This window comes from Bradysia coprophila, chromosome IV (assembly GCF_014529535.1).
Source record: "Bradysia coprophila strain Holo2 chromosome IV, BU_Bcop_v1, whole genome shotgun sequence".
In the NCBI taxonomy this organism is placed as follows: Eukaryota; Metazoa; Arthropoda; class Insecta; order Diptera; family Sciaridae; genus Bradysia; species Bradysia coprophila.
In genome coordinates, this window is record NC_050738.1 from 12,030,996 (window position 1) to 12,052,889 (window position 21,894).

Sequence of the window (21,894 nt, forward strand, 5' to 3'; positions counted from 1 at the left end):
TCATCACTGAAATTTCGAATCAATTATAGTTCATTCTCTGTCTGTTTACTTTCTCCGTAATTTTTCTTCTTCATTTTTTCTGCTTTTTTTTAAATGTTATTGTGTTTGGTAGTAGTTGTTGTTTATATATAACGTAATAAAATAATGTTTTTTTGTTTTTTCATTTATTTTTTTTTCTTCTGTAGTTACAATTTTCCTCAGCTAATTTTTCCATCTTTCATCAATATAAGTTTTTTTATGTTTTTTTTCTTCTCTTGTTGTTGTATATAATTTATGTACAAATTGAGTTTAAATTAATTCTTTTTTTTATTATAATGCCTAGGGTAATTTAAAAATTACGAATAAATTGTCCAATCTCGTCGTCGATTGATTGAATTTTCATTCATAAAATTCATAATTTTTCTTCTTCAGTTTTTATAAATATAAATTATTGTGTGGTGTTGTTGGTTGTTTTTCTTTTATTTATCTTTTGTTTTATATGACTAAAAAACGAAAAAAAAAAAATTCTTTCAATAATTTCATTTTCCGTCGTTTTTTTCTTCATTTATTTGTTTTAAATAATCTTTGTGTGTTGTTTTTTCTTCTTAATTTTTCTTAATTTTATTTTATATCCCATCATAGCGCGTCTCAGTTAATAAAATAAGTTTTTTTTTATCTTTTCCTTATTAAGTATAATTATCTTTAATTTTCTGTTTCTCATTTTAATTTTCTTTTAGTAAAAAAATGTTTTTTTTTCTTCTTCTTCTTTCTATTGGTTTTGGTTTTTTATTCATCTTTTTATATTACAAAGTTTTTTTATTTTTAAATTTTAGTTATTTTATTTCTATCATCTTTTCTTTCTCTCTTTTATTTCAAATACACGATACACCGTGTCTCACCAAAATGTGTGTTCACTTTTCAATCGAAGTGAAAGTCTTCTTGTGTCTTCCTTTGTCATCTTTTTCGTCCACTTTTTTTTGTATACCATAATAATTCCCTATGATAATCATTTCATTTCCGCTACTATACATTTCCGTTTCAATTCAAAAATATATATTTAAAAAAAAGAAAAATTTTTGTTTAGTTTTTAATGTTGTACAAATAAAATAAAATTAAAAAAAAATCAATAATAATAATCAATAAAATTAATCAATAACAATTCAATCATATGTTTTTAGACACAACATATTGTTGCCTGCTTTATTTATATATTCGTAGATGCGAAGATCGGCCGCTACGAATACGGGATATGTTCCGTATATTGTTGAACAATCTGAGAACATTTTTCTTTCGTGTGTGTGTGACTATAAATATTACAATTGTTTGGTCTTTTCCACTTTCAGATGCTGTAAGCCAGCTTGAATGTACTTGACCACATTGTTTATTGTACTGTGTAATGTGATGGGTCCATATTCATGGTCGAGTGTGATAAAAAAATCTGCAAAGGAAGAGAGATAAATTGGATTAATATTTGAGTTGGTCGGTCAGAAATACATGAACAATTCGATAGGTTTTGTGAAATGGCATGTTTATCCGAAACCAATTTAATTATTTGTTTCTCTTATTTTCGTCAAATTATGGTTTGTGGTTATCGCTTAATTGTCATCGCCGATTTGCACTTAGATTTTCTACGGGTTTCAAGTCTCTCTCCAAAATGTCTATGTGGAAACGAACTCGAAACAGATCAAGTTTACTTGATCCTGAGTATGGAATGTAACCGGTAAATAACCGGTAATGCATAATACCGTTTCCAAGTTAATAATATTTTGTTAGCCGATTTTTAGGGGAACATATAAATTCCCCTAAATGGAAATAAATCCACGGACTAATTTCACAGACAGAATCGACTCTGAATGAACTGAACACTATTTGTATCATCCAACTTGATCTTGTTGTCGTATAAAAATTAATGTGATGCCAGTTTTGCTTGGAGATTGTCATGCTGAAGCCTTTAGATTCTGACAAGATAATTAAAAGCTGTGACTTCGTCCAAAAAATTACATTTAAAGTAAAAGGAGATCTATGCTATGAGAGCCCATTTATAGTATATTATTCTTTAAAAATTCCATGAAATTCTTAAAAAATTCCTGAAAATTCGAAAATTTGTAAGTCCGAAAATTTATAGCACTGCTTGACTTAAAAATAACTAATCCAGTTAATAACCTCAACCTAATGTACCTTGACCTCAACCGTAACTTGAGTAATCTATGAAAATTGGTAAAAATTTAGTCAAGTTCATGCAAAAAATCTACGGGAGATCAACTCAAAATGTGCAACAGACTGATCTATTTTTTGCTGTTGTTGTCTTTTTGTATCATGACTGAATTATTGTTATAGCCACTGATGATAATCTCGATTTGAGATCGAAGTAATTGGCAAATAAATTGGTTTTTTCTGAGATATTCTCAAATACGAAAAGTCTTATCTAAAGCACGTCGGATCGGGTTTTCTTTCTTAAATTGTCAACAACTAAATCACCGAAGTTCGCGCGAAAGTGACCAGAGTCATTTATTGAGTTACACCATTTTTCTTGATGGTTCAAATATTACTGTGCCTATGCTCACATCTGATCTATATAAATTCAAATCCCGCTTTCACTAAAAGAAGTGTCTATGAACTGCCGACCATGAGAAATCAGATGGCAAACTACGAAATTTTGTTTTACTAATGCCCGACACATCGGTGCTGTCGTTACTAGAAAAAACTTTGTTTATCTAGTGTCACAATATCGCGACTTCGTCGCTCATTTCCAACACACTATAAACAAAACGATGTTCCTAACTTATGCTAAGAGGCTTTTTTAGCGAACTCGATTCCAGAACTCGCCTCCGGCTCGTGTTGGAAACCTCTCGTTCCCTAAACAGCCTCTTAGCAGGCGTTAGGAAAAATACTATTCTCTGTTTCTGCAACACGTAGCCAGCTTAATAGGTTTTGGATTGTAACATTAAAAACAGAAAACAAAATTTCCAATCAGAACCGTATCCGCATTTCCGTTCATCAAAAAGACTTTTATTGGAACCTATGACATTGGTAATGACAACATCAGGTATGGAAATAATGTTTTCTTCCCGGCAACAGTCACGATTTCCCAGTAACCAAAAACTTAAAACTGGCATCCCGGTCAATACTTTTCCCGATGCTTTATTCAGCGAAGGTTCGATTTCCCGGTAACTAGGTTACCAGTATATCGCATTACTTCCATGCCCGGACTGATTTACCAAAAAATAATTTTGGTAAATTCTTGACAGATTCGGTTAAATTTCAATAAATTCTGTAAATCAATTTAGCAATAATTGTCCCTGACGTTGTCGCAATGCAACCGTCATTTTGACTCACGTATTAACAATTTCGTAACCGTAATACAACAAAAATGGATTCATTACCTGTGTGATTTCCTTTCGTAACTAGTGCATCAGCTTGATCCCATAAGTCATGACAGCTAACTAAATAATTGAAAAGACTTCCTTGTCGCTGAAATGCACCATGTACTTGTAGCGGCTCCAACGAGCAAGGTGGAGTATTCGATCCCGAACTCTGAAAAATAATCGAACGCTTGTTAGAATACGTGAAAAAAATTATTTTCCAATTTGATGTTCGTATTGAACTTACCTGTGATCCAACAGAATTGGTCGGAGAAATTGGTGATGGCGTATTGCCATTTGGCACTTCAATATTACCTTTGGTCATATAATCCGAAATTATTTTTTGACATTCTTTGACTTCGGGCCGTTGCATGTTGTACAATTTTAAATGTATTAATGATTGACATCTCAGGCTAAAATGATGGAAAGAAATTGGGAGTTCACACTACTGTCTCTTACTGTAGAAATGTTCGTATAATGTACCTTAAAATTGCCACTTTGCTGTGAATGTTTCCTTGTACTGGATGTGATTGTTGGTTTTTGAATTTCGAAGAAATGTATCTAAGAGACAAGTAAACAAATTAAAGTTTTGTCCAGATGAATCGGAATTAACGGGCGAACTTACTTTATTAAACTAAGAGTGTCTTTAAACATAGTAAAAGCTGCCTTGACCGTAACAGATTCTCGTTCCATAGCTGTACCAGTAAGTAGAAAGTAGAGCACCGCTTCTAAATATAGCATGGCTTGCGCTAGGCTCTCCGTTGCCCGATCAGCTGCATGTTTCAGTCTCTTGGCTTCTAACAGAAAAGTGCTGTGGTCCCTGGTTTTTTTCGAAAAGGGAAAACATGTTAAAATTTGCTCTTGCCACCGGACTTAGTGCAGTAACATACTTAGTTTCATCTTTGTTGTCATTAGCACGCTCAAAATATGAATAGTAAACTTTCTGGACTATGGGTGCCTTCTGTGGTGGAGGTGCCAGCAAATTATCTAACCGATCGTGATTGGTTGGAGGTACTTGTTCCACTACTAAATCGTTCTGTAAAATCAAAGTGAAAAAAGTTAAAAACATTGTCCATTGAGTAAACCCCATCGACCAATGTACCAACCTTCTTCTTTCTCTTATCTTTGAACGGACTGCTACTTCCACTGGATGAACGTTTACTTCGACTATGCGGCGCAAAATCATTTGTGCAAGGTTTATGACTGCTTTGTGTTTCATCTGGATCAGCATTGAATTCCGTTTTGATATTTTCTCGTTTGATCGTGCTGCCGTAACTGTTGGTCAATTTACTATTGACAGCGTCGCCCGTTAACGACTTTGGTGACGCATAATTATTGTATTCATTATTGCTAAATTCAGATTTAAGGCCTTCGTGTTTGATTGCTTTGCCAATCGGTTTTTCATCCAATTTCGGTGAATGTGTCGTGCTATACGTATTCCTTATAGTATGTTGATCAACATTGCCTAGCCTAGATTCTATACTATTGTGTATAACGGTATTGTATTTACTACTAAGTCTTTCATTCACGTTTGACATTTCGTAGTCGCTGCGAGCCTGTATACTACTACTACTGCTGCTGGAACTACTACTGCTGCTGCTGCTGCTGCCACTACTACTACCGATTTTTGTATTTGATGTAGGAGCTATTGCAATGTCGACCATTGACGACTTTTGATTGGACGATTTTCCATCCATACTACTGCTACTATCTCTGGAATTACTTATTCGATTGCTTGGTTCATCGTCGACGCCGCACCTTGTACGATTCCGAAGTTCATTCGGACTGGCCATCGACAATCGATCGTCTTCACCACCAATACTACTACCGCCACGTTTCGAATTTCTGCGATTTGCCTGCCGTGCTAGTAGCAAATTTCGATCCGGTGGTATTCGCTTCAGTCGCCTCAAATCAATGCGGCACATTATTGATGGAGTTTCCATTGATTTGTATTTGTTGTTGTTGGAATTTATGTTACTGGTTGTCAGTTCCGACGCTTTTGGAATCAAAGTTGGAGTCTTGTTAATATTTTGTTGTGTTTGTTGTTGTTGTTGTTGTTGAAGCTGATGCTGCTGTTGAATTGGTTCGGCAATGGTTGGTTTGTAGGCAATCGGTGACAATAATTTATCGGAAGGCATTTGGTTTTCTTTAGCTTGTTGAGTTTGAGCTTCTTCGGAGTGATCGACAATTAGCACTTGACCCTGACCTTTTCCTTTGGCACCACCTTTCCATTTGGAAAGTTTTGGAAACACTTTGCGAAGAGTGTCCTTTTTGTTCTTATCACTTTTAGGTTTGTTGACTTTTTGGTCATTGTGTAAATCATCGTCGCTGCTGTTCAAATTATCTTCACTTGACGATAACGAACGTTTGCTTCGACCAGTGGATAGTCGATCATTCGGTGACAACGATTCCGGTCGTAGGCTATTTGTTGGTTGAGGAGGTATGATTCTGAAATTGAACACAACGAAAAACATTACGGACAACGATCAACGGTAAGCAATGACTCTTGCACACTTACTCATCTTCACTAGCAGCTGACGATAATTCTTCTAAATTTCTATTGGTTAACTTTTTGTTATTATTACGAGGTGAAATTATTGGTAACCGAACGTTGCGTTTTTCTGGTGTATCCTCGTCGGCCGACGACGAATCAGTCGAAAGCATTTCTCGACTCTTTACCGTTGAATTGGAACGTCCATTACGAGTTCGAGCATTCGTTTTTTTCACTGTTTCCTTTTTGTTTGGTGTGGTTTTTGGTGGTGGAACAGCGGTTGGATCCTTTCGCGGCCGACCTCGGCGCTTCTTCTCCGTGTCCATTGATTGGGATCTACAAGTGCCAGTTTCAACGAAACTATGAATGCTAGAGACGATCGTTTCGAAATCGATATTATACCTGCTACGGCGATTTGCTGTATTTGTACTTGAAAAACCATCTTCGTCGCTGGATGCATCATTGGTAGTTGGAGGCTGTTTGCGGGGTCGTCTTCGCGGCGCTTTCTTTTTACGTATTTCTTGTTTGTCATCGGTGTCTGTAAATAAATTGAATATTAAAATAAGAGAGAATGTAGCAGCGAGACTGGTCAATACAAAAAATAAATTTGCGTTTAATGTTACTTTGATGGTGAAGCAACGGTGTCAACAAAAATAATAGCAAAATTTAGACAGAGAAAGAACAATGAAGACGGATGATGGTGGAATTCAACTAATTTTCTTAGTTATGAGTTAGTAAAATGACTTCTTAATATGATTAGTTTGCTTGCGAAGGGGTTCGGATCATTACCTTATAATGATATTGACTTCCTGTACAACATGTAGGTAGAAAAGACGAAAGAGGTTTTATTGGTGGATGGAAATTGTGCTGGATTTTAGTGCTATCTTCGGTAACTTTTACATACAAGCGGAAATAAACGGGGATCTATTGTCAGGTGAATTTGATTGAAACTCTCCTCCTTTTTCCAGTATTCGCACAATTTCCATTGTTGAAATACTTTTCCGATATTTGCGGTTCATTTCGTTCCGTTAATTATACTGAACTCGTGCATTAGTATTGCAGCAATACTGACTGAAGAGTTTCACTCAAATTCACCCGAAGGTGAGACCAATACTTTTCTTACTCAATGCAAGGCTTGCATTGCTTGTCTATGTTTACATAATGTGTTCTCAATATCCTTGGGAATATGGGAATAAAGCATAACAGAAGATGGGGTACCAGTCTCCGAACAGTAGTCGGACACCTGTTGTTCATGCATTCATAAAGAGTTTATCAATGAAAGGAAAATATGTGTCCAACAACTGCTAAATGTCTGGAGACTGGCGCGGCCACTCCACAATCTTCTAATGCTATAAATTTATTTTTTTACGATCACGCTTGCACCAAGGTAAATAATTCAAAACTTGTTGCATCAACCAACCATTGGGTTATTTCATTCAATCCACTCCGTCGGGGTACATGTGAAAAGAGAAATTCTGTGAGCTGAATTACGGTTACGGTGAATTAACCCAACCGAAGAAATATGTGCACATTAATCGATATAATAAATTAATTGGCACAATAATTTAGAGCTCTATCTGAGAGTAAATTGATAGGAATCTAATATTCGATGTTCTTTTCTTCATTTTATGAATAAATAAATAATTCAAACTGGGAAATTACAGCACAGTTGTTATTCAAAGTGAGTGGTTGAATAAAATTAAGTATTTGTTTGAAACTCCAACCCAAACAACCAAATATCGCTGCGGTTATGGTACAACACTAACAACAAGTTTAATTATAACTTTAAAACGGAGGGTGAAGATAACCGTTTCTGTTGTCGGAACAGTTGATTATAGGAAAATAATTTTTCACAGACTTTAAAGGAGTTTTGTTAGTCCATGGGAATCATAACTTGTTGCAACTTTGAGGTTTATTTGAAGCGAACCTATTTATCTGACAAATTTCTTTAAAATCATGTTAGTTTGCCCTTCACATTGTACAAACACAACGGTATTTCTAATTAAACAATTCATTAAATGTCATGCACCATTTCATGCACTTGCGTCGACAACCGCACTTTTTTTTGGACTCCTGCAACATATCAAATCCTATACAGTCAGAGGCAGTGAAATTTCAGGATGAATTGAATGATCAAGCCAAAGAAACAGTTTTGATTGTTTGTGTGGATCAATTGAAAAACATGCTGAAAGTTCACTGTCTCTAAGTGTACATAATCGGGAATAAAATTCGTGTGTTTTTGATCTCAGCTTCGCCTCAGACGAACAGAATTCACAACAAAAGCTGGATCTGTCAACGTTTTATTCTTAGTTTAACATGAACATCATTCATAACGTGTGCCACGTGTGCGAGTGAGATTCACGATGTTGATGAAAACGTGATAGAATGAGATGCGAATAGTCGCCACGCGTGACATACTTTATGAAAGATGTGATAGTGGACCTGCACCATTTACATAGGTCAAATAAACCTTTGAGTTCCCCTCCCTCAAAAATCTTATTTTTTCTCCATAACCAACCCTAAGTCATTCTCTACTTTAGTGGTTTAGGGTAGAATAAGACGTAAAAAGAAGATTTTAGAGGGAGAATGTCCAACGACCAAAAATCTTTCTGCGAAAATTGTCGCTGCTACATAAGCATAGAATATTAGATTGTCTGTTGACAATCGCATTTCTTTAATCATTTTAAAAAAAGGTAAAGCTTAGACGAAAGCCCAGTCCAATTTGGATAGTAATTCGTCGAAAGGAAGTAAGATGAAAACGAGACTCAGTAACGATCGCATCGATGGTAGGATTAGGTAAGTATGTAAGGAAAGAAAGCAAATGCCAACGCACAGTTACAAGCATGGATATACAGTGAGTTCCCACCCGCTAATTTGTCAATGAATTCAATAAACCGATAGCTTTTCGGATAGAGGACTAGGATTGTTACAGCAGTAAGTTTGTCAGTAGTTGGAATGTCATTGTGTTTCTGAAAACGGTATTCAATCAAATCAATTCGAAGTCGAAATAACTTCGTGTTCAAATGTCTGTCTAGCCTTGAACGTTTATATCTAACAAGACCTAAACGCGTGAATGAATTAGCCCGTCCCGACATTCGATACAGTCGCTATCATCCCGCACCCACCTCATAATGAAGTCATTTACTCACCCGACAAACTAGATACTGGTTTGATTTGATTCAATTCCTTGGCTTCAGCCAGCACACTTTCAATTTCATCAGACTCAAATGGATCAACCGAAGGCAGTTTTTCAGGACTTTTAGATGGACTCTTGGCCGCTACAAGCGAGAAAGAATTTTTCGTTCGATTACACCAAAAAATAAATTAAAAAAAAAACAAAAAACAAATAAAACGAAACAAAAGTGTAACAGAATTATCTGATGTGGCATAAAGAACAAAAAAAATAATTGTAAAAACACAACACAATCACTCACCGGGTGGTTCTTGCTTAATTGCATCCACGTTCAGTTCACAATTATTCTGGCTGAGCTGTGCTTTAGAATCGTAATTGTTTGCGAGTGTTTGCGGTTGATAAATATCCTTGACTGGATTCATTGAGTTCGGCATCATCTGCGCATTGTACATTAAGTCGTTGTCATCGTCGATCACATTAGGTTCATGTTTTATATTTGCAACAGCAGGTTGACTGTCTTGTGATGGTTGAGTGGATTTGGCTTTTTTCGGAGCGAATGACGATAAACACCACGTTTTCTTCTCCTGACTGTTCTCGACTTTCGCCGAACTCGATTCTTCGCTCGACGATTGACTCGGTGACGTTGACTCGGAACCACTTTCACTTGAATTGTCATTGTTTGGCGAAAGGCTGTGCGGCGATGAAGGAAAAATGGTTTCATTTTGACAAAAAATCAATTATTTTTTTTCGACTTACGGTTCAATCATTGCTGATGCCTTGGTCCGATCATCGTTACTGTTATCGATGGTTGGTGCGCTAGCCGTTCCACCATCGTCACTATCCGAAACGTCTAAGTCATTTAATAAATCTCTGCAATAAGAACGAAAACATAAAATCAGATTTTCCATTCGACAGATCTGAGACGGTAATACTAACATTGGTTTCGCTTGCCGTCGATCCTCCGGAAATGGTTGAACCATTTGTATATTTGGTTTTTGTGGGAGTGCTGTGGGGATAGGAATAATGTATTTCTACACAATCATTAAAGCGGAAAATCTCTTACGTGGAATTGGAGCCAGCATTTCCGCATAGATTGGCGCCCTAGTTAATTGGATTTCAGTCATCTCATTTCGGGGCGTCGGTGCAATGGCATCCAGTAAGTCCACTTTTGACGTCATAACTTGTAAAATTTTCTCAACATCCGGTCCGGATGCTAAGTTAGCTAGTGTTGACGACGTTGGAGGCTTATCTGGCATCACTTTGGTAGGTTTTGCAAACATAGGTGCTCGTCCGTTCACCGGATGCATCATATGCTTTTCATTCGATCTACCATTATGCATTTGCGGTGGTATCGACGACGGCGGCGGAAGAAGTTTTTGGTTTGGCATACCACTAACATGTTGCTGAAATGTTACATTTTCGGTTAATAAACGACATCAAAGATTAGAACATTTGCGGCTGAACTCACGTCATGCTTGATTGGTTGACCTGAATAACCACCCCGACCATTGTATGTGGGTTTACTGTCGTTAGGTTTTACAAAAACACTTCTATTGTTGTACTGGGGAGGCTAAACGACGGTAAAATTGTTGTATTTAACCATTCAAGAACGAAGCAATTTAACGGATCTTACCTGATGATATGGATATGTTGAGGAAGGACCTCGGTTATTTTGAACTGGAAAACCTTGCATCATCGGCTGACGCAAAGCGGCTGGACTTTGGATTCCACTTTGAATTCCAATTAGCATTGACTCATTTTTTTCGCCAATAATATGCTTCACTAACGAAAAATCACCTAATTTTGATTGAATAGAACGATCGCTGTCACTGGGACTTGATTTCTGGATGGAAAGAAACATTTTGAGAATGAAGTTCGTTGAGTGAAAGGGAAGAAAATTCAGTGTACTTACTCTCACTGGTTCTCCGAACAATGGCACTGGTTCTTGATGCTTCTCTTGGGCCATCATCGCTCTAGCCTGTTTATCTCGTTCACGTCGTTCCTTTCTCTCAAAGTCTTCCATGCTGCAATGATAAAATAATAAACAAAATTAAAATATATTTCGGAAGTTATATTCAGCATCGGAAGAGTCAACAATAACAAGCGAAAACAAAAATATTCGTCCAACAATAAACAAAATTTACACTTCATTTTCAACGCGAATTTAACAAAAAGAATCTCTACTACCAATCGAACTCAAATCTCTGCATATTGCCATTTTAGCACATTATTAAGATGTTGTGTAAATGTCGAAGAAGTAGATGAATACATTGTATGATGTGAAGAAAAAAAACAATTTCTTGATAACTTCAACAACTATCAATTGCATACATAAGAAATTGTCAACATCGTTTATTGAATACACAATTGCTTACCATGCAATCATTTTTCGTGTATATTAATCAGAGGAAATGAGAGAAAGAGAGAACACGAGAGAATAATCTTGGAGTAATTCTAGCAATCCTTCGATAATCTTAAACAGTTAAATTTGCTGTAATAGCAATGACACCCTCCCTCAACATACAACTTACGAATCAAGAGTCATGAAAAACAATTATTTTCATTCAATTTTCTCAACGCTTTGTAGCCTCGTATGAAGTATGAGGGATAATTTGTCTGTTATGTCGTTTGTAACTTTTCCCAATTTTTCTTTCTTTTTGAAGACCGGGGGATAGTGAAGACGGAACAGTATTAGAAAATTATGACCTTCGATCCTCCTAGTGCGGCCCTTTCCGCAGTGTTCTTTTCCTGTCATAAATTTTAACCGATTTTCGTACTTTGAAAAGTTAAACACAAGGTTTATGTGTGCACAAGGTTACCTATTATATGTACATGGTTGACGTATACGCGCAAGTTTACGTAGTTCTTTGTACGAATTAATTGTATGGGTCGTACGGGGCTAATAGTAGCAATTCGCTCCGATCGTCACTGATTTATAAGGTGAGCAGATAGACAATTCGAGTTGAGTTTGATATTTTTATCTCACACAAGTGCAACATCACATCACCGTCAAACAGAAAATATCATAATTTCAATACAATGAAATGATTATTTACTTTCAACTATGAGTGTTACCAGAGAGCAATGTTACGGTATCTGTTTTGGAATTTATGAATGACCCATCATTAGTGCACGCTACAAGCATTATAGTCCGAAAAATCATTAACATAGACAATGTTCAGCTCTTCTTAAATTCATAATTCAATTGTGGCACTTTCACTTTTCTAGCTTTTCACAAAACCAATACCTAAATCTACATCGCTCGTCTCCGCTTAATGCATTTTATAACATGGCTCATTGCTGAAACCACCTATATATTTCATAAGTTTTGATGCGAGTGTATACACCGAATATAACAGAGCATTTAGAATTATTTTTCAACAACTGGTAATTTTACTTTTTCGAAAAAAAAAAGAAATAGTGGTCGATGTGTGGTTGCGGATTCGTAAGTTCATCGGTTTTATAATGCTTTCATTTTCTATATGGTTGATTAAATGGTTATAATACACTGCTATCGATTGTTACAGCAAATTGTTTCATTCATTTTAGCCTATGAGTACATTAAGTTCGGCTGCGGTTTTGGTTGAATTTTGTAATTTAACCACAGCAAAAAAAAAACCAAACTTTTAGAAGTTAAAGAAGTATGACCGAAACTAGAGTCAATTGATCGTGTGCCTTTTTTTCGCGCTTTAGGAAAGTCTATTGTTGACGCAGTGTGTAACGGGTAACGTGCTCGGGACACTTGGACCAAATATTAACTGTTTATTTTCAAGTACCTGCTGTACGTATACAGAAGAGATACAGACATTATTTCGTATAAATATATATTCCATTTATAGGTAGATTTTTACTTTGAATTAAATTGAAATTATCTCATATTGCACAAATACGTTTACAATTTTAACTCGTTTTATATCTTTCTCTGAACGGCAAACGTTTATGCACGGTTTTGCTCCATTAATTATCAATCGTGTTTGCTTTAATACGTCACATAGCCATCAATGTATGGTATTATATATGGTACGGTAACGTCCATATAGATAGATATATATAAATACTATACGAATGGTTTGTGCTTTAGTATATCTATTTGTTTACTATAGAAAAGAAAATGGTTTTCATTGCGTTCCGATGATACTGAAAGGTATATATTGGTTCAATCGTTTTTCAGTTATATAATTGGTATGTGTACATGTTGTTTTTGCTTAGGAGATTAAAGGTACCTTTTGTTAAAAATTCCAAATTCACTAACGAAAACGAAAAATACAAAAATGATATTATATGCAACGTGGCCTCTCATTTGTTTATCATATTTAATGAACATTTTCGAACATCATTTTCCAGTTTGCCTGCATTGAAATGCATATTCAAATTAATTGTGTTGGTGCATTTTAAGTGCACACTGTGTGCTTTTCGTAATGAAGGGTATGTATATACACAATAATGCTTCCCTTTGTTATTGCGTTTTAAATATTGTCTCAACATGGAATGCTCTCCAGTTTTGAGAGTCTCTAATAAAATTCATTTTCTTCGACTCGACGTTTAATGTATATTCTGTGTGAATTAATTATCAGACTCAAAACAATATGGAACTATTTTCGTTCACTTTTAGAAAAAATGTCGTATCGCCTTGTGGTCATGTTCGTATAATTACATTGCCCTAGATTATATATTCTTTCCGTCATCTAAAGGTTATGAGAGGATACAACCGATAGAGTATACAATATCAAATTTTATCTTGTTAAATGTCATCCATGTAATTGAAAATCACAATGGCCAACACGAATGTAAAAAAAGAAACAACAAAACCAACAACAAAATGTAGCACAACGTTTGCAAATTCTCCGAAATTTGTATCTCTTTCTCAGAGTTGTAATATTTAATCGAATTATCATAATTTTCATATAAACATTGATTGTTGGTTCAGAGAGGTACATGTGGCGAATATATATTGATTTATGCTTAGATGTGACGTATACTTAATAGATAAAATTGATGAAATGAAAACCTGAGAGCCATTGTCATGGATTTTTTCTCGATAATTTTTTTTTTTAAATCTCTGAAGGGATGAGTTTTAAATTTATGTTTCTCGCATGATTCATGTTCTAAGTTTTGATCGAGCGTGTCGTTTCGTTAAAAAGTTTGTTTTTGAGAACGATGAACTTTTGAATTTTAAAATTATTTCATGAAATGGATTCAACTTTTGCGTTTAAAATGTTGACACAGATATCCACGTGAATGAATTTAAAGTGAATTAAAGGTGAGCCGAAAATGTTCGATGTTCGAGCCAATATGCATGCAATTCGCAATGATAAAATGTTTTTTTTTTTACTTTGTTGACGTATAAATTTAATATCGTGAATAATAATGTCAACGTGTATAACGCGCACCCCAATACCCGATTCCTCAAGTTTTGAGTTCCCTTTTTAACCAAACTGATAGCAAACAATAGAAAAATCCACTTCAAATCGATTGAATATAATTTCAATAATTGATTTGAAAGAAAATGTGGCCTAAGAACCTTTATAAACGAATCTGTAACTATAAACAATGAACTTGGAATAAATTTATTCAAAACTCAACCAGAAATACGCCATGTGGAACAGAAAAAATCAAATCGCAAAACAATATTGCGAATGAAATGAAAGCAAACTAAAGAAGTACAAAAAAGATGTGAACCAAATATGTATAACAAATTGATTATTATCCACTCTATAAATTAAATTTAATAAAGACACTGGAATGAGTGTCTTTTCTGTGGCTTGACGACACATAGCAAATTTGTCGAAAATAAATTTGCCGCAATGCCATCCAAAATAAACATTCATTCTACGTTCTAAAAATCAATTCATTCGAAATGAGTAATCGTCAATTTATTTTTGGTACAGGATGAGGTCGACTGCGGAAGTGTTTATTCATCCCTATATCCGAACTGTAATGAGTAATAAATTAACCTATCAGTAACGGTCATCTGTTATCGGCAAGCAACGTAAACGATAAATTGGCAATGATCTATAGTTAAAGTGGTGTTTTATAGTTAAATGAATGTTTAAACAAAAGAAGTAAAAGATTCAGTATGGAACACTAGCCGATTGTTTAAACAAAGGAAGTAACAGATTTAGTGATTGTATAGCGATACAATAAAGATACAAGGGTTGCGCCTTCTCAATAAAATTTCTTCGAACAGTTTCCCTTCTAATACAAACGATACTTCCATCCAGAACTAGATATTTAATTCTAGATCTTCTAGATCCAAAATGCTTTTTCAAGGATATCTGAGCAATGCCCTACGTGTACAGTGTACATTTGTGTGATGCTCAATCAGCAAGCACTATGCTAATTCAATAACGTCTAAACTCAGAAATTGAAGTGATGTTTAGGTAAACCGTAATTGTATTACCACAAAAAGTAGTCATTTACATTGACGATGACAAAAATAAACAAAATATAATTTTTACACCACGTTGTTGCGCTATGTTCGCAGGTTGAGAGTAAACCAGTAGGTCAATTTGGAATATTTTACGAACAATTTTTTTTTTTTTTACAAGAATCAGTTGATTGGTAATGAAGGGGAATTTCATTTCGTTCATAATCTTATGGTAAAACATTCTATCAAACAACCCTTCAAAATATTATCGTCATGTCCGAAGCAAGAAAAAGTGAAAACATATTTTCCGTGGTATCACGAACGGTGATGCAGAGGTACGCATTTATTGAAAACAAAAAGTGCGAAGTTCATTTCACGTGTGTGGCACAATGGTACTTTATGCATATTTATAGTTTGCATAACCTTTAACAGTTCAATAATTTGCGACATTTGTGTGTCGTGTGAGCTATAATTTGTTATTCTACTACCGAATACAGTCATATACTATACATTCATACACATTGTGTACAATACATTTGCCAGGATTTATGGAGAGCAACAGTGTTAGTTGATTGCATGTAGTTATTGAGTTGCAAAAATTCGATGATAAATTATGTTTTAATGTTATTAAAGCAACAATTTACGTGACAAATGAGAAATAAAACATTGCACAAGAAAGTAGTGGTAAAGAAAATGTAAACGATTTGGCGTCTGTTTATCTTTGAATCACCGTTGTTTCACCACAGATTTACTGGAAAATCATCGGTGATTCTAAACAGATTCATCTGCCATTCACCAAATATTCATCGACCATTCACCAAATATTCATCGACCATTCACCGAATATTCATCTGCCATTCACCAAATATTCATCGACCATTCACCAAATATTCATCGACCATTCACCGAATATTCATCGACCATTCACCGAATATTCATCGACCATTCACCGAATATTCAACGACCATTCACCGAATATTCAACGACCATTCACCGAATATTCGTCGACCATTCACCGAATATTCATCGGCCATTCACCGAATATTCGCTTATTCGCCGAATGTTCATCGCTTATTCGCCGAATATTCATCGTTTATTCGCCGAATAGTCATCGATGAATCACCGAAGATTTACCTCTAACAGCTAATGGAATCTTCAACAACAAAAAAATTACTCGCTGCACCCCTCGTTTTGTCTCACGTATTAAAACTCGTTTCCGAATGTCTTCACGAGTAAAATGACTTGAGTGGTTGCATGAGCGGTTGATAAACGCTGAGGGGAATACATCTACAGTGAACTAACTTAAATTTCATTCTACTGACTGCACTGTGCCAAGTACTACGGAAAATTGCAATGCGATAGGATGTAACATTTAGGTTTTCTTTTTCAAATATTTCTTGCTGAGGATGAATCGGGTCTAGGAGTTGATTTCTCAAGACTCTTCTATTCACTAGGAATTTACCAATGCCTTCATACACATTAATGGGAAGTACTAATCAACGAAATAGCTATTACTTCGGTTGTAAATATTTGATAAGTGATTATGGCGAGATAGATCATCCAGCTTTGCCGTGACCCTTGACTTGACTCTTCGTGTGAATAACCCAAACATTTCTATCGTAAAAATTACTTGAGCTATAAAAAGTCAAGCAAAGCAGTCAATTGCATCAGTCGAAAATCAGCTATCGATCAGTAATCGTCTTATTGCATTCGTTATCAGCTAGTTGTTAAGCTTTAATCAGCAATAAACTTTCTATGGTGTTGGGGGCCGAGCAATAAAAATATTGCAATAACGGTTGCTAAAAATGGAAGTTTGATGGGACAAACAGACGGATAAAGGAAATAGGCCTAAAAATCGTAAACGTCTGAAGAATATATTCCCATCATAATGCACATAGTGTAAAGCTTTGCCAAATAAACAATGGATATCAACGAACCGCAATCGTTGTTTATTTAATTTAATCGATTGACACGACACGTGCAAATGTTTGTTTATAAAATGAAATGCGGAAAATGGAATTGACGAGTCAAGAGACAATTTTTGTTTGACCACACAACCAGCTATTGATTTTTCGTAGCTCTTGCAACTCATTTCGATGTGTGCACATTTTTCCTTACGTCCTTAGTCACAGTAAACACTTTGCATGAAATATTTTAAGTTTCAACACAACACAATTCTTCCATTTTATATCTTTATCTTATCAATGGACAAATGAATTATGTGTCATCGAATTCATTAAACAAATAACTTAATTTAGAAGTGCTGTCAATTTTGGTGTTTGGAAGCCAACACTAACCAATTTGGTAAATAAAAGCGAATTCGAAGAGATTACAAATCGCAAATTATGATACGTCAATAGAGAAGAAAAAAATCATTTTTCTCCATCGCTACTCACTTTCGTTTTCAATCTTTCGTGCATTGTAAAGAGGCCAGTATCAGCGTAATTATTTAACATTATGAAACTTCAATTGTTGATAGCTCGGAGTAAAATTTCCAACGACTCAGTGAGAACAGAAAATAATTTCAAATTCAAAGAATTTGTGATACACGATGACTGTCTGGATATCGTTATCGTCTATAGGCGCGCACAGAATCAAAAATCCCGGCACAAAACTTGGAAGAGAGAAAAAAAAACTCCGCGAGACAAGATCCGACGAACTGTTTTTGTTTTGTTCTTTTTTTTTCAATCAAGTAGAAGTAGCATCTCTTATACAATGTTAACTGATAAGAAAATATTTTTAAAAGGTCACACAAATATCTTATCTGTTGTCGAAGTACAGAGAAAAAAAAATTGAAACAAGAAAAAAAAATGATGCGAAAGAGTGACATTCTCCTGACACATATTGTGGGGTATAAAGCGATATTCAATCAGTGTATGTATTGTCGAAATGCATGGAAACCTAACAACAAAAGACGAATTTGAGAAAATTTCGATCGATTTTTTTTATGTATATTTCATAATCGCCAAACCACTTGCCAGACGGAGACGATAGACACCACAGACGCATCATCGCGCCGTGCCGTCAACATTATACTTGATGCGCTTTGTTTCCACATAACTTGGCACAACCATTTCTATTTTATTCCGAAATTATTTTTTTTTAATACGAAAAAAAATCATCATCGAAATGATCAACAAATTAATTGCAACGAGGAAAATTTAATTCACTTTTAGTAATGTGTTCACCTTGTAAAATGGTGTACGAAATTATTGGATTTTCCTTTGTTGATGCTAGCAAATATATGTTTCAAGGTAAAGACACTCAGCAAAAAAAAATTTTGTATAGAAAGAAAAAGAAGAGAAAAAAAACTCTAAAGAAAACTTTTGTTGAACTTACCCTGGTCTTTTCATATCTTCATTTCCAGAGGGGTACATGTTTTTGCCATTCTTCATACTGCCCGCTCCACATTCGTGTAGGTTGATTGTGACGGATGGGTCGACAATAAATCCGGTCCAAAATAGAACAAATTTAATGCAAATGCGAGTTTCATCAATGCAAATGAAATTTTTTTTTCTTCAAAACACTTTCTTTCGTTCCTTTTTTTACAATTGCGTTCAAGTGATAGGCTGTCTGTTTATTTTTGTTTAACTTTTATTTAAGTTTTAGTTATTTATTGCAGTTAATAAAATATCATAAACACTATTAATTGGCGATCCAATTGGCAAAAATACGGAATAATTGACGCGCCACAGTGGACAGAAAAAACACCAACTTTTAGGGCACACTTTTTTAGTTTAGTATACATTCAAATGTAACTTATAATTGTACAGAGCACTCTTTTTAAAAGTATGAATTGATGGGAAAACACAAGGATTTCTAAACAATATTAAAATAATTTCGATAAAATAAAGTCCCATAATCCATCATCAAACAGCAAATAAATTTTTTTTTGTCGAAAAGACGCCATATTGGGTAGTTGTTTTTGTCAAGTTGTCTACACTGTCTGTCACTTCAATACACCGGTAATACCTTTCAGCTCATTACCAACAATACCACAACATGTACCGAAATGTTTTCGAACCGGTGGCGGTTTGTATACCAATTAATTAACATAGAATATACCCATAGTTCTCCAATTAAATTAATTAAAATCTGATTGTTTAAAAAAAAAAAAAACTTTGGAACGAGTAGAACAGTCCGTATGATCTAGAATTTTAATTACCTTCCGAAAACCCAGTCAAATAAATCAACAAACATTTTAAATGCAAATTTAGCCGATTTCTGGGATACAATTGGAAATTTCAGATCAAACGGGCTGTTCTGCTCGTGCCAAAGATTTAAATTTAAATGTTTTAATTAATTTAATTAAAGAAGTCCAGGCGTTTAACGAGTATAATCCCAGTATACCACTTGGTTTTGTCAAGTAGAATTTCCATCATCTACACTGTCTATCATGTATCTTGTTGACGTTTTCGCCACTTGTCAGCAAATATTCTTTAGCTGAATATGGCGCTGTTGTAGTTTTCAGGATAAAACTTCACGAAATAACCGTATTCAATGGGTGGTGCTTTTGTAGTTTTCAGGATTAAATTAATTAATTTTTGATTTTATTTTATTTCTTTTTAATTAACACGAGAACCGAAACGCGCGAATGATCGGAAATTGATTAATTGTATCTGGAAAGTAATTATATTTGCATTTTCTGGATAGAAAATCAAAATTTCAGCTCACGCATACATTAACATTCCAATAACATTTAGAAGCAAATTCGATATAATTCGTCATAATTTAATGACCATCCGCTACCGGTGATTTAAACATTTCGGTGACTTTGTGGTATTATCGAAATGGTATACACAACTTGTAAAATGATGGAAATTCAACCTAACAAAAAAAAATCTGCTAGTGGTTACCACACTCTAATTGCGTTCGAACTGTCACTTCATGAATATTTTTTTACCTGCTTGTCAAAACCGCTCATAAAACTGTAAAATGAATTTTGAACCGGTAGACAGAGCAATGGGCGTTAATTTTAAAAATATTTTGAACCGCAGGTGGGAAACATTTGTTGTAAATCAATGAGCACTATTAAACCTTTTAGAAATGGTTATTCCTTACAATAATAAAGGATTAACTCATGCATGAAAAATTTACCGTGAAATTTACAAAAAAGCTGAAGAAGTAGTCTGGTTCTGACATTTAACGCAATGAATATCAACTACCAGGCTGCAAATGAAACGCAAAAAAAACCAAATCAAAGGCAGTGTTGTATTTGGTCAACTCGCTTTATTTTCATATAAGAATGCGTTGAAATTTATTTTTCCATCCATCGATTCATCGAAAGTTCAAATTCTGAAGTGAATGTCACCGCGGAGGAAACAAAGATTTTATAAATGTGGTACATGATCTCTTTTTGCACTCTTTTTTTTCATACTATTTATTGAATAAGTAATACGTTCAAGATAGATCGACCGATTTTGAAAAATTAGCCGGACCGACACCATACCTGGTATCTACATTAATTGATTTAGTGTTCATAAAAAGTAAAAAATTTAATCGTTAAACATTCATTCAACATTCAATCTGTCGTCTGTATTTTTCTCTTTTTTCACTAAATGTGAATCCCATGGGTAAGGGAAGAGTTAGCTATACTCTGTTTTCCGTAATGAATGGTCTTGCATATGGGATAGCGCCACCACTGGAATTACTTTATTTTCCAGGTAAAATAAAGTTTTGTATGCTTAGTTTCCTTTTACCAAAAAAGTACTCCGTGTGAGAGACAAAATTGATTTTCTGTGCCTTAGAATCATAATTCGACGTATTTCGTTACTGCACCTACGATCGAAAAGTGATTGCTAAGAAAAGCTGAAATTGTTGTAATGTTTTTGTTTTGTTTTTCGTCTCATTATGATCCTTACGGTACAGAAAACGTAGTTCGTGACTCGTGACGAAAGCAGAATTTTTTCGGCTTCGCCTCGTTAGGACAAGCTTAAGACTAGTCACTTGTGACGAAAAATACTATTTTTTTCAATCTTTGCTTTTTTTATTTGACAGCTCGCTCTCTCACGGCTCTGTCATGGAGTACTTTTTGTTGAGAGGAATGGAAACTTAAGTTCGAAGACTCTGGTGGGCACTTCCTGAGTTGGGTCGCCCAACCCAAGTGTTTTAAGGTCTTTTGAGTATGTCTAAACGATTTTAATTTTAAAGGAAACGGCAAACGATAGGTATTTAGGCTATTTTGTGTGTGATTTAGTAAATGTTATTCAACATAATTTGACAATAGCTTGTGGATTTGAGCACTACTTCAATGATTGACGCTGTCGTCGAGTCGGTCTTCTGACTGGCCACTTAGAAAGTAACGTAAAAGTGACAAATGTACAATAAGGGATGTGACACCCCTCTAACTAAAGGTGTTATTGTAAAGCTCCTCAATAGTGTATACTTTCGAACTAATTTATTTCACCGGAAACGTACACACATTTAAACTAAAGCGTTTCCGCTAAAACGTAATTTTTAAGATTACCGCCGACATTTTATTTCTACTGGGTCATCCCTTTTGAACCTCACATCACACCAAACGACAATATTGTTGTTTGTTTACATGATTGGTCACCATAAA

General features: G+C 34.9%; 1 protein-coding gene and 1 long non-coding RNA gene across 6 annotated transcripts; one reads left to right on the forward strand and one right to left on the reverse strand.

Annotated features, from left to right (window-relative positions):
* Positions 1 to 219: 219 nt before the first annotated feature.
* Positions 220 to 19,262, reverse strand: LOC119066289 (AF4/FMR2 family member lilli). 5 transcript variants are annotated; one of them, XM_037168658.1, is made up of 18 exons: positions 18,672 to 19,262; positions 10,878 to 10,989; positions 10,599 to 10,808; positions 10,434 to 10,535; positions 10,029 to 10,368; positions 9,902 to 9,971; positions 9,722 to 9,835; positions 9,267 to 9,655; positions 8,982 to 9,110; positions 6,235 to 6,370; positions 5,860 to 6,192; positions 4,448 to 5,789; positions 4,232 to 4,377; positions 3,967 to 4,161; positions 3,825 to 3,902; positions 3,589 to 3,754; positions 3,363 to 3,513; positions 220 to 1,417 (listed from the first exon to the last, which is right to left on the reverse strand). In XM_037168658.1, exons 1-18 carry the CDS (start codon positions 18,725 to 18,727, stop codon positions 1,293 to 1,295), a joined length of 4,194 nt encoding a protein of 1,397 aa, XP_037024553.1. In that variant the 5' UTR covers positions 18,728 to 19,262; the 3' UTR covers positions 220 to 1,292. The 5 variants fall into 5 exon arrangements, with proteins under 5 accessions (XP_037024553.1, XP_037024554.1, XP_037024555.1 ...); XM_037168659.1 differs by having other exon boundaries at positions 5,860 to 6,168; positions 18,672 to 19,180; XM_037168660.1 differs by lacking the exon at positions 18,672 to 19,262 and adding an exon at positions 17,729 to 17,952.
* LOC119066293 lies at positions 12,400 to 14,901 on the forward strand. The gene is made up of 3 exons (XR_005085728.1): positions 12,400 to 13,184; positions 13,310 to 13,390; positions 14,854 to 14,901. It is a non-coding gene; the product is annotated as an uncharacterized LOC119066293 (long non-coding RNA).
* Positions 19,263 to 21,894: the final 2,632 nt, after the last annotated feature.